The 14,104-nt window shown below is 40.7% G+C and overlaps 1 protein-coding gene across 3 annotated transcripts in view; it reads left to right on the top strand.

The window, feature by feature from the left end:
* The window catches only part of SKIC3 (SKI3 subunit of superkiller complex), a 244,395-nt gene that overhangs the window by 139,770 nt on the left and 90,521 nt on the right, over positions 1 to 14,104 (top strand). For all 3 annotated transcript variants that reach the window (XM_068247711.1, XM_068247706.1, XM_068247702.1), the window contains 5 exons: positions 721 to 974; positions 2,210 to 2,312; positions 2,391 to 2,567; positions 6,767 to 6,911; positions 13,043 to 13,121. In XM_068247711.1, the coding sequence (XP_068103812.1) occupies positions 721 to 974; positions 2,210 to 2,312; positions 2,391 to 2,567; positions 6,767 to 6,911; positions 13,043 to 13,121 (758 nt within the window). The remainder of the gene's footprint in view (positions 1 to 720; positions 975 to 2,209; positions 2,313 to 2,390; positions 2,568 to 6,766; positions 6,912 to 13,042; positions 13,122 to 14,104) is intronic.

Genomic DNA, 14,104 nt, shown 5'->3' with positions numbered 1-14,104 from the left:
GTTTGATAGTATTCCTTTAAATGAGCAGAGCATAGATCTCTGGATTTTAAGTCCATATGGGTACATTTATCGCTGTACTACAACCACCTCTGTGCCGCAGCTTCGCTCTGAGCACAGTAGTGACTGGAGTAAGGAGATTGAAATGCCCATGTTGAAAAATAACCTGAAGATGTGCCCTGCACTCGTTTACACTTGGGAAGCCGCTTGAACTGGTGAAATGTCTTGTTCATAACTCAAAACATCCACCTGAAATTGACTTGCTTCCACACCATTAACAATGTATACAAATTACAAATGCTAAATGATTAGAAGTCTGTCATTTTTATGGAGTTTTGAGGCTTTTATACTATTAACAAATTAGTTTTGATGGAGTGTAACAACAGGCATAAATGTATTGCCACCGTTGTGTCCTTTTACAAGCTCTGTTCACAGCATGCTTGAACTTTTCCAAGCACGTCACCTCCATTCATATAACTCAGAAGCCAGATTCAATTTACAATGACAAGGTATAGTGTACGATTGCTTCAAACTGTGCTTCAATTAGTGATGCATTTGTCCATTTGGCTCTGTATGAATTCTCAATAAAAGCTGCAGCCACATGTCAATACAGGTGACCTTTACAATTATCGTATTGATTTATTGAGAAACAGTCCTGTCCAGTTGTGTTGAGCACATTTTCCTTTGACCAGAAATATGACCGATACCTGTGTTGTGATTTAGCTTGCATGCTGCACTCAGAGCTGATCCGAAGGACTCCAACTGCTGGGAGTGCTTAGGGGAGGCCTACCTAAGCAGAGGAGGCTACACCACTGCTCTGAAGTCCTTCATGAAGGCCAGCGAGCTGAACCCAGACTCCATGTACAGCATCTACAAGATAGCTTCTATCAAACAGATCCTGGGTACTTATAAAGAGGCAGTACTGGAGTATTTGCAGATCATAAAGAAGTCTGGAGAATATGTGCCAGCACTTAAAGGTATCACACTAATGTGTTTGTTTATTATGTATTTCTTTTTTGTTTTTCAATTCAATATTTAGGTATCTTTTTTTAAACCTGATGGAAGAAAATCTTGAGTGCCAATGTGTGTTTTTTTTTTTTCTATTGTTATTCGTTAGTTCTAAAAAAAACCCTGACATGATAGACGTGAACTTTGTCACCAGCGCTGATTTCTTTCCACTGCTTTGCACAGAATATCAAAAGATTAATGACACGTAATTTCCCTCAAGGAGATCACACGCTAACCCCTAGTACAGTCAATGTATCTCTAACATAAATACAAGGCCAATTTTGGAGGATTCTCAAAAAAAAAAAAAAAAAAAAAAAAAAGACCAGGCATGGAGTGAACCTATAAACTCAATGTAGATAGTATCTTGGACAAGATTTAAACCTGGGAATATAATGATGCTAGGCAAGAATGCTGGTTACTTAGCCATCATGCCTCTTAGGTGCCTTATTGTGTTTGTCATCCTTGTGATTTTTAGTACTTACCGGTACTTTTTTCATATTGGTGACTGTATGTATGCAGCCACTGAAGATTGCTATGCTGCTGGTGGAGGGGGGAAATGGATTGTTTTTGATAACTGTACTTATGGAGGACAGTTATCTATTAACTTAGATACTAATTTAGCTTTGTTATGTGTATGGTTTATCATTATTTAATCTCGAAACCCGGAATAATTGACTGACATGTTGAAGAACCCTTGAGCCTAATATACTGTAAGTATACCATGGGATGATGACTGCCTAGGAGTTTTGGGGTTAGCAAGTTTCTCTTGATAATTTTAAATTTGGAAATATTCTGTACTGTAAGTGGTAATAACACAGGGCGTATTGCATCTGATGTAGGTAATACAAGCGCAATATTGCTGGCTGTGCACCGCATCGTCAAAAACAGGCCTTCAGGAATCACCGCACCAGTGCGCGGTAATCCCTGTCTGGCAGCCGGCCAAGCAGGAAGTGACGCTCACTTCCTATTGGCGAAGCGATCACGTGTGCGGAAGCGTATTGTTAAAAATACGACGCGTTAAACTTGCACCCCGCAATGCAACATTTACCTATTACTCTAGCAGTGTGTGACCATTCAACACTATTGATTGTATTTCTGGTTGGGAACTACTACATGTACACTGGTGGCTGGTGGTTAATTTTTAGCCTGTGCGTCCTTTTTAATAATAGAGTTCTGACTTAGGCTGTCTCTGCGTCCCTTCCAGGTCTAGGTGAATGTCATCTTATGCTTGCAAAAGGGGCTTTTGCAGATTTCTTAGATGGAAAGGCTTTGGATGCTATAGAAAAAGGTCTTGATTATTTGACAAGGTGAGTGTAACACAATCGCATGTTCTTTCTTGGTACTTTATTTTCTTACCTAATTACCACACTATATTTTATCCTTAGAGCTATTCTACAGCGGCCAGACCTTATATGTCTGTGGAAATTGCTTGGAGATGCCTGCACCACCCTTCATGCAGTCTCACCTGCTAAGGTGAAGGTTAATGTACCAGCTGCCCTTGTTGGGCATAATGAAGGCCATCAGATGATGCATAAACTGGAGATCCTAGAGCTAGGAGCAAGGTATGAGCTCTGTATATTCTGTACTGGTTTTCAAATGAATTCTGGCACTTTGCTTTATTCCTCCCTCAAAATAGACCCTGTTCTAAATTATATTCTTAATTTTGTCCGAAGCTGTATTATATCTGGACACAAAAGTAATCCTATCAAACACCTTTCTGTTTCCAGAGACCCTTGGGGTCAGGTCCACAGAATGTGAACCCTCTGGTTAACCCCAATGTCAAAATTTGTTTTTCATCTTCCTCAGTCGTTTTCATTTGGTTTCATCATCCAACACAAATTTTGATCTACTCTCATCCATCTCCTTAAGAGTTTGATGTAGCAGACTTAATATTAGGAGGATGGAAACTTTCATACCTCAACAGATCTATTATAGATCCATTAGGAGGTTAGACCCAGATTTAAAGACAAGGACATCCCAAAAAAATTACTTCCTGTTCATTCCAAATAGCCTTCAACTTTTTATAAAATACCTCAAGTGTAGTTTGTCCAGGAAAACAACAAGGCTCGAATGTGGTCCAGCCCAAATGACGAAAATATTGTCTCTATAACGAAGCCACACCTTTGTATGCCTCTGAAACATGGAGTTTATATATACAAGTGCTTCCTCATAGCTCTCCATCAACAGGTTTACATAGGACGGGGCCACATTCAAGCCCATTGCCATTCCCAGATCTGTTCAAAATAGCGATCTCCAAAAAGAAAATGTTTTTTTTGTCAAAACAATTTTTAACAAGGACATAAGGAAATGGCAATGTGGAGGGAAAAAGTCTGTCCGAGTACAACCTCCATACTCTTAATATGACGGATGGCGGTGTATAGACTCTCAGCATCGAGAGTCACCAATAAATACCCTTCAGCACAAGATACAAAACTGTCAAGTTTTTCAAGGAACGTACCCCTATCCCTCAGATGTGAGTACATATCACGAGGGATACGGATAGTTCCCTCAAGGCCTGTATCTCGTCAACAGCAAGGTTACTCGTAGCCCCACCTACACACAACAATTTGGAATTATGCCTCAATGTCACCCCTAACGACACAATCAATCACAGGGTGTGAGGAACGTGACAATTCACTTTTCTTTCTCATACCACGATTGTGTAATTTAAGTACTGAGGCAGTGTTTAAGGTAGATCCCTGAAAAGAAGGCATTTGAACCAAAATGTTTTTAAGTTTGATGTGTCTAAAGCATCTCTCCAACTTTAGGTCTACCTCAAAAAAATCTGGTGTACACTTTAGGCAGAAAGACAAACACTTATCAAGCATACATAAGAGTCTGAAAGTACCTTAGGTTAAATATTTATAACATCCACTAGGTCTTCTTCTCGGTATTCCTCAGGTTTCCGAGAGTTATTTTCTGTAGCGCTTCTGGTGTTTATGAAACCCCCCCCCCCCCAGCCTGCACTTCCTGCTCCCCCTCACTCTCTCCCTAGAGGTGTTGCTGTGGGAGGAGCCCTAAATTGGGGATGTCCTCTTTCCACCAGGTTATTTACCTTGCGTTGCCAGCTAAAGACCTAGCCTGTGGTGTAGTCATCCCCATCACAAACAAACATGAGGCGTTTAACATCCTCAGTTAAACTTCTCCGGTGTTACAGAATGGCTTTACAATCCCTCTCAAAGCGCTTAAATTAATGTGGTGTGATCAATGTTTGAAGATCAGATCTTAATTGTAGAATTTGTGCATCCAACGCCGGTAGTTCCTGCTTGATCCTCTTGATATGTGTAGCATAACATCTTTTTCATTTATTCCTTAATACCCAGCAGGTCGCCTGACTCAGCCTACTTCCTCCCACTAATGATACAATTTTGATTGTTCAATTTAACAAAATCTGTGTAATGGAAGGGTAAACTGAGTGAATCTACTTTGAATGGATACTTAGGCAGTCCCTCATATTACTTCTAAAGCTATGTACACACAAAAGCTAGAATTGTGGTAAATGTTTTGAATGATGTTTTTCCTTCCCGTTTGTACGAGGCTTAAGTGTTAAGATTGTACAATCAAGATTGTATCACTAGTGGGCACTTAACCGTTTGTAGCTAGTACTGCAACTACTGTTAAACAGCTCCTCCCTGCTTAGTGTGTAAAAAAGCATTTAACCCCTCTTTCCAGTCTCTGTATAAAAAGTAGGCAGGGTTCACACTTATCACGATTTTTCAGGGTGGCTAATGAAAGTTGATGAAAATTTGCATGCAATATGTGTTTTTTTCGCTCATGTGAAAACGCAAGTGCAATATCGCAATTTTTAAACAGAAGTACGATCCTCCATTGACTGCCATTGTATGTGAACCAAACATGTTTTGGCAATTCACACATGATTTTTAATACTGTAGGTGTGAAACTTGTTATTCTCACGACCCTCCTCTGCCACTAATGAGAATTCATTTCTTACTGGTTTTTTTTTTTGTTTGTTTTGCTTTTTTATTTAACTGGTGGTCAGGAGACTGGGAAGGCTATGGAAATGGTAAATGCTTTATTATACTCAGCAGATAGGAATGATGAGATTCTGCAGTTACATTACTGATCACAACATATCAGTCTGTGAGCAGAAACATCAGTTTTACATGTCAATTAATTTCCAGCGAGTTGGCAACCCCCACGCAACAGAGACTATATTGCAGCTGTGGCCAGTAAGGTGAGATTACACGGTGTACAAATAAAACAACATTATTTAGGTATGTAGAAGGGGGCACAGCCTGCTACGTCATTATGCACCGCCATGGGGGAGCAGAAAGGACATACTGTGCATGCGCGGTGCAGTATGTCCGGAAGACAAATCAGGAGAGTTATCTGGAGAAGACTGGGAAGGACTGCAGGAGAACAGCGGCTGACTGAGCGGAACTAAAGGAGCGGTAAGTATTCGCTCTTACTCTACCCACTGCATATTAGTTTTTTGTACATCTAGTATCCTTTAACCACTTCTGTACCTGCAGTCTCTGCCCCCTCAAGAACCAGAGAATGCGGTACTGTACAACCGCGATTACCAGCGAATCGCCGCAGTAAGCCGTCGCTCCCGCCGATCACGCCGTTCTGTCCTTGCCGCAGGCTCTTTTCTCTGCCGTCTCTATGACGCCAGAGCGATGTGTGCCAGTCAGTCGCCACTTTCATTGGCTCCTGATCCTGTCAATCAATGTAAGCCAATGAGATTGGCTTAAAGTGATGACAGGGCCAGGAGCCAACGAAAACGGCTCCTGACCGGCTCACAGAGCTCTGCCGTCTTCTAGACGGCAGAGCAAGCGAATTGTGGCGGGTGCAGAGCGGCGAGAACGTCAGGAACGCGCAATTTACTGCGACGCAGAATCTACGTCCGGTCAGGGCCGCAGCACCACCTGCTGGACGTAGATACGTACTTCGTCGGTCGTGGAAAGGTTAAAGGGATCCTGAAGTACCTAAACAAAATAAAAATTCACTTACCTGGGACTGCTGCCAGCCCCCTGCAGCTGCCCTTTGCCCGCATTGTTACCAAATGATCCACTGGTCCCCTGCCACGGCTCAGTTTCGTTATCGCTAACTAGCAAGTCGACGTCCACTGGGCCTGCGCACGTCCTCATCCACGCTCCCGTCGCTTCCTGCGCAGGGGCAGTACGAGAAAATCTTTACTGTGCAGGATGCTCCCGGCAACGGGAGAGCGTACGAGGAACTGTAGTGAAAATAACAATAATTAAAATTGTTTATTTATTTTTTTTTAAATATTAATTTGTAAATTATTTACTCAGTGTTTGGCTATTGTAAAATCTTTCCTCACCCTGATTTACATTCTGAAATTTATCTCTGGTGGTGACTTCTTTAGTTCTGCCAGGGGATCTGTACAGAATGTTCATTACTGAGAGTTCTATGCACAGAGCGAGATATTGCTTGGGAGTTGGAAAAAGCCATTATTTCCCATAGTACAACAATGTTCACAGACAGCAAACTATCATGGCCCTGATATCACACTGTGGGTGGGGTTTCACCACAATATCAGCCATACAGAGCCCCCTGATGATCCACTTGAGAAAAGGTAAAGATTTCTCATGGGAAAGGGGCTACCAACTACTGATGGGATGAAGTCTAATCCTGGGTTAAAGTTCCTCTCATGAGGTTACTTCAGCTCAATTTTATTTCACAAGTAATAAAATGTATGTGTACTTGTGTGCATGTATTTCTTATAAATATTAGGCCATGAATTAATCTTTGAATTGACATCTGTTTACCTTTAAAGGTGTTATGGAAGAGCCTTGAAGCTTCAATCGTCAGCAAATCTATGGTGTGATCTTGGCATAAACTATTATTACCAAGCCCAACACTTGCTGTGTGACAACAGCAGAGAAAGTGACAGCAGTAATCTATTGGAAAGATCTGTGCAGGTATGTTGTGCTACTTGACTGAAGGGGAGAGACCAGCTCCTCTGAAATCAAGCATGGCTCTTATGCATTTATTGGCCGCTGGTGAATTTTAAAATGAACTCGAGCCGAAGCGTAGGTTCAAAATCTGCTACTAACTGTTTAGAGAGGGAAGCATCAGGATCCTAAAGGCTCATACACACATCAGACTATAGTCTTTGGAAAATGAAAGATCACAGACCAATCTTACCACCCTTCATGTAGTATGAGAGCCATACTCTACACAGTCTTTTCTATGGAGCTGAACTCCCCATCAGAAAAAAATCCTTGCAAGATGCTGCACACAAACATGCTGCACACACTCAAAAGATCTGTAGCTGCAAAAGATCTGTTCCTGCCAAAAATCCATTCCTGCAAATTGCAATGATAGTCTATGAGATCTGCAGATCATCATACACACATGATTTATCTGACATTTATCTGCAGATCAGATCCACCAGGATGGATTTTCAGATCTGCGGATGATTGCTTGATCTGCAGATGAAAAGTCAGTTAAATCATGTGTGTATGATGATCTGCAGATCTCATAGACTATCATTGCAATTTGCAGGAATGGATTTTTGGCAGGAACAGATCTTTTGCAGCTACAGATCTTTTGTGTCTGTACAGCATCTGTGTGTGCAGCATCTTGCAAAGATACTTTTCTGATGGGGAGTTCAGCTCGGAAAAAGAAAAGTGAGGTTCCGCTCAATGTTGCAAAAATATCAAAAATGACTTTATTGGAAACTAATGACACAGCACAGGATACACTAACATGTTTCGGACACACACTGGTCCTTAATCATAGCATTGATCCAAAGTGAAACAGTGAGATTAAATACTCCACATACCACACCCTTGTTGCCCGCCCCCAGCCAATCTAGAAGAACACCCTAGGGTAGTCTGCAGGACTGGGAGGGGTTATAAAATCAATTAAAAAGGATTACATAGCAGTCAAGAAAATCATATGGAAAATTCATATGAAAAATTCTAATGGAAAAAACACAGCATAATATCGATACAAAATAGGTTAAATGGAAAAAATGAGGCAATAAATAAATAAGTAGAATATCTTACATGATACGGTTAAGGTCCCATCTCGAGTTTAAGCCTTTCGGTATTCGTGTGTCTAATTGAAAAATCCAATAGGCTTCTCGAGTAAGTAGGATCTTATGCAAATCACCCCCTCTTGGAGGTTTAACAATACGTTCTACCGCCTGGAATGAGAAAGATGACATATCCGACGCGTGTACTTGGCGAAAATGTTTGGCGACATTGGAGATTTCCGTTGTCAGCCAACCAGCGCCTCTATAATGTTCAGCAATGCGTTCTCTTAGAGGTCGAGTTGTACAACCTACATATTGAAGCTGACATGCAAGGCAGGACACTACGTACACTACAAATTTAGTGCCACAATTGATGTATTGTTTTAGGCGGTAGGTTCTACCACTAGAGAAAGAGGTGACCATTTTAGTAACCGTATGCAGGGAACAATAATTGCAAGTACGTGACCCACATTTATATGAACCCACCGTAGTAAGCCAACACGGTTGGCTATTCCTTGCGGAAAAAAGACTGGGGGAAAGAAAACCACCCAAAGTGGGGGCCCGTCTGCTAGCAAATTTGACCCCCTTGCTAATGACTGCCTCAATTTGTGGGTCAAGGCATAAAACAGGCAAAAGGTCTTTAATTAAGGAAACAACCCGTTTAAATTCCTCACTAAAAGTGGTGACAAAGGTCAATTCACCATGGCGGGTAGTATGTTCAGAGACTCTATGATGTGTTGACAAAAGATCATTCCTATTCCTACTCAAGGCGATGTGTCGGCCTCGTGTAATCATCCAGTTCGGATAGCCGCGTTCCCTGAGGCGAGACGCCACAACATCACACTCAAAATTAAAAGCCTCCAATGAAGAGCAATTCCGGCGAGCCCGAATAAACTCCCCGACCGGAATGGCCTTCATGGTGTGCGATGGGTGGCAGCTATTTGCCCTCAGAGTAGAATTCCCACTACACGGCTTCCGATAGGTTCTGGACGACAAGGTACACAAAGTCTCGTCGCCTTTCAGAAGTATGTCCAGATAACTAATCTCCGTAGAAGACCATTGATAAGTAAAGGACAAATTAAGATGATTATCATTAAGAAGGGGAGTTCAGCTCCATAGAATAGACTGTGTAGGGTATGGCTCTCATACTACATGAAGGGTGGTAAGATTGGTCTGTGATCTTTCATTTTCCAAAGACTATAGTCTGATGTGTGTATGAGCCTTTATGAGTTGTAACAAGGTATCTGATTTTGTATCTGTGGTTTGGCTCGGGTACACTTTAAAGAGTACCTCCAATTGTAGTTACAGGTACAGAATACCCCTTTGTTGTATATAGCACTCCTTTTTTACATGGTTATATAGTAATTATCTGTGTGAAGCAGCAAGAAAAAGTTTATAAATCCCAAGCATAATTCTCAAATGTAATAGGCTACATTTTTTTCCAGTTTTATACATTCTACAATACAGTCACATTTGTAAAGCGTTTTTCTCCCATAGGACACAAAGCACATAGATACGTCTCAGATCAATACAGGGCTGCAGGTTGGAGTGTGTTAAAAGATTTTAACACAGTCCAACCTTTGCCTGTACTTCTAGCTAGAAAATGCTAAGTATGAAATCCATGAATTCTGTAGAAACCATAAATAATTTCAGGCAAAGTTTTGTATTTCGTACTGATTTATGATTGTGGTACCGTTTTTATAGCATTGAATACCTGGATTTCTGATGATCTTAGTAATATGCTGTACTTACAGAGTAACTGTTGGGCATACAATCAAAAATAAATTCTATATTTTTATCTGGTAAATTAGTAATAAGGATGCTAACCAAGCAATCCAAAAGTTAAAAATCTCTCTTATTTTTGTTGTCCATAAAAAGGTCATTCCCCAGTTTCCCTGGCTCTTATTTGGTACATCTGCCACACAAAGGGAAGTTGCAGGGCATATGCTGGGTTTACTTAACTAATGCAGCCTGAATGGCTGAAGCCTCTTTCCCTCCTGGTTTCCCCTTCCACACCTCTGTTCCTCTCTGATTGGCCAATATTTCTCAATGCACTTTCTACTGCAGATATAGGTGGGGGTGTCTGAAGACTGGGAGGGGGATGGGCAATGATACATACACAGAGTAAGGGCTCTTTTCCACTATGAAATGCGATTGCAATCGCGATCGCAATCGCGTTTCAATTTCCACCATGCGATTGCAATTGCGATTGAGCTACTATACTCATTATAGTCCAGCTCAATCGCATACAAAACGCGGCAGGACGACGATTGCGCTTTGACCAAAATCGCAATCGGATCGCACTAATGGAAATTGCTGCTGCAGTTTCCATTAGTTTAATGTACCTTGCGATTTGCGATCAGAAGCAAATCGCAGGCTAGTGGAAAAAGGCCCTTAGGGAGGAAATTGACATGATTGGCTTTAAGGCACAGACAAAATCGAAAAATGCTAAGGGTTTTCTCCTTTTTTTTTTTTTTTACTGTAGAAAAGTCACTAAAATCAAAAAGTGGACAGTGCAATACATACAGTATGTTATAGAAGTAGAGCAAGTATTTATCTACTTTTATCTGTGTTTTTTTTTGCTGAGATAGTATGGCTGACAGCTCCACTTTAACGTGTGACCACATGAACAAACCAAATCTACAGGAAGCATGGTGGCATAGTGGTTAGCACTCTCGCCTTGCAGGGCTGGTTCAAGTTTTAGCCAGGGCACTATCTGTGCACAGACTTTGTATGTTCTTCCCCTGTCTGTGTGGGTTTCCTCCAGGCACTCCCACATACAAAAAACATACAGATAAGTTAATTGGCATCCCTCTGAAATTGGCCCTAGACTACGATACGTACACTACACTATACATACATAGATATATGACTATGGTAAGGCCTCATTCCCACTGGTGCACTTCTGTCCGCTTTTCAGCCGCCTGTGTCAATCTGTAACATTGATGTGCTGATAAAAAGTGGACAGAAGTGCACTAAGTGGAAATGAGGCCTAAGGATTAGATTGTGAGCCCCTCTGAGTGACAGTTAAGTCACAACACAATATACCGGTACTCTGTACTGCGCTGCAGAAGATGTCAGCACTATACTGTATAAATACTAAATAATAACATAAATAATAAATAATGCAACAATCAAATAGCTTAGAGTTGATAAATTACAAAATGCTCAGTCTAAACTGTACATATTATTTTGAAATGAATGAAGGCTATTTGTACTTTGCCTGAAATGAATTAGGCATTCTATAGAATCACTGATGGGATTTCGTATTTTGCTTGTAACTTTTATGCTGGGAATACACAATGAGATTTTTTTGGCAGATAGATGGTTCGACAGATAAATTCCGACAGGTCTGATCTGAAATTCGATCGTTTTTCTGATCGATTTCTCATAGAAGTGAATGAAAATCGATCAGAAAAATGATCGGACAGTAAATCTGCTGAAAAATCTCATCATGTATTCCCAGCACTACAGTACATAGATCTGTGCAAGGTCATGATCTGGAATAATATTAAAATGTGGTGTAATGTTCTGAGCTAACTTGGAAAGCATTGTTTTTATTCCTCACACAATGAACTTTCACCCTCATTTAACAGATCCTATCTTGGAAAAGCGCTCTGAGTTAATTAACTGGTAATGATGTTACCTATGAAAGTCTTCCACAATCACATTTACATATGTCTGTTTAAAAGAGCCATTTAACATCCCTTTAAATTGTTTGAAGTAAGATGAATGAATATGGATAAATCAGGAGGTTAATTACGGGAGATGTTTAAAGTTCTGCCAAATCTAAATACATAAAAAAAGCGTTACCTCCTATTCACTATCTCTAGGCATGTGCCAGCTTCTGTTACACTTTGGGAACTTAAGGGTTGATTCATGATAGTTTACTGCACTAAGCAGCATGGGTTAAATCAGTGAGCGCACACTGCTGTCAGCTTAGCATGCCCTCTTAAAGAAAACCTGAACTGAAAATTAGAAGTCATAATAAACATACACAAGTCATACTTACCTCCTGTGTAGTCTACTCCTCGGTCTATTTTTCCTCTCCTGCGTCCTGTTTGTCCATTGTGATCAATGGAATTCTCCGTCCTCCATTTTGAAAATGGCTATTACCCCATAACAGCTTCCTGGTCAGCACACAGTTAAACTGTAACATCGCCCACTTGAGCCATATAGAAACATGGACACATCAGTTCTCCTCTCAGCTGTAACTGACAGCTGCTGATATATAACTGACAGCAACTGATATATTTCAGTTCTGACAAAATGTTGTCAGAACTGGAAGGAATCATTGTCAGAAGAAAATGGTGAGCTTATGAGAGGAACTGAGGGCAAGGTAACTATGTAATGTTCATTTGAAGTTACCTCATGTGTTTATTTTAAATAATTTTACTCAGTACAGGTTCTCTTTAAGCTATGCACTCTCCTTGAAGCTACGCGCACTCCTTTGAAGTACCATGCAATGGTATGTAGCACGACCGCAATATTTTACTAGCGTGGCCACTACTACATTAATTAATGTAGTAGCGGCTGCACTAGTAAAGTATCACAGTCGCACTACATACCAGCGTACTACACTTTGAAGGAGCGCGTGTAGCTTCAGCCGACCAGTGATCGACCAGATAATAGCCATCTGAAGAAAAAAATCATAAATCATCGATCATCCCCATAAATACGATTGAAAGTATAACCAATCCAACCATTTTAGGTAGAATTGATCCAACAATTATTGATTTTCCACTCGCTTGTTGTCTTTCCAATCTGCTCACTGTTATCGGATGGAAAGTTGATCGTTTGTTAAAATTGGACTATTAATGGCTAGTCTTACATGAATGTCTGAGATCCTTCTATAAAGAAAAAGCTGTGATTGTCATTAATATGTGGTCTTGTGTTGTGGGAAGTCTTCTGAAACATCAGCTATATACACAGTACATATGCATTCATTAACATTGTTGTTTATGGGTAGAACCCCCAACCCCCCCACACACCCCTCCCCACACACACTTCTCCCCCCCCCCCCCCCCATCCCCCCCAAAAAACTCAAAATGTTTCCTTTTTTTTGCACAGTGCATTAAGAAGTCACTGATGATGGACAGTAGCAACCATCAGTACTGGAATTCCCTTGGTGTTGTTTGCTGCTCTAAAGGTATAATATTGCATTGTGTTGAAAGAAAACCTGAAGTTACATGAAACCTGATTTAGGTAAATGATTAGGTACTTAATGGAGACGCGAATTGAGGTGAAAATAAACTGATGAGATAAACAATTTTATCTATCCTCCTCCTAAAAGTGACTTTTTTTTTAGATATATCAGTTTTATTTGATATTTAAATATGCTTTTTAAGTTTTTACTGTTTTTTTTTTCTGCTCCATTACACATTCATTGACGTTTGCCAGAGCTACAATCTATGAGCTGTTGACCCTTTTTATGTCTTTCCTGCTCTCAGAAGCCATTTTTTGCTAGGAAAAAAAAAAGTTTTATGGATGTTAATTCCATATCAGTGAGGGTTACTCTGTGGTCCGACTGGACAGAAACTGTCACTTGCATACCTGATGTTTAACTCTTCCAGGCAGAGAAAGAAAAAAGGGAGCACAGCGCAGTTACCGTATTTGTGTGCTTCGCACTGTACATACATGCCCATCTCATCCTGTCACGTCACCTCGTCCTTACTTTAAAACTTGCCTGTGTTCCTTTTAGAATCTAAGTCTCTACATGCTAGTTTCCCTGCAGTTTGACGTGTACTCCAATGACAGTCCACAGATGAAGCAGGCTCTTTGAATTAGGAAGCTCCTCTTGACCAGCTAACCGCTATAACGCTGCTTTCTATGTACCCCACACTTTCTGCAGAGTATAGCTCATGTTCACTAAACAATTCTGCTATTGTCCAGTAGAGATGGTTGCTGAGGCTTATTGAAAAGCAAGCACAATGATTGCTTCAACAGCTGACCTATGAATGGATCTGCTGCAAAATCTGCCCGCGTATGCTTGGTCCACACCATGCAATTTCCTGTCAGACAAACTATCCGAATGGCTTATTTCCAGCAGGTCCGATCTGATTTTGGATCGTTTTTCTGATTGATTTTGTATAGAAGTGATCGGAAAATCGATCAGAAAAGCGATCAGAAATC

The sequence above is a fragment of the Hyperolius riggenbachi genome, chromosome 1 (assembly GCF_040937935.1).
Source record: "Hyperolius riggenbachi isolate aHypRig1 chromosome 1, aHypRig1.pri, whole genome shotgun sequence".
NCBI classification, from domain to species: domain Eukaryota; kingdom Metazoa; phylum Chordata; class Amphibia; order Anura; family Hyperoliidae; genus Hyperolius; species Hyperolius riggenbachi.
This window is presented reverse-complemented; position numbering and strand designations above follow the sequence as displayed.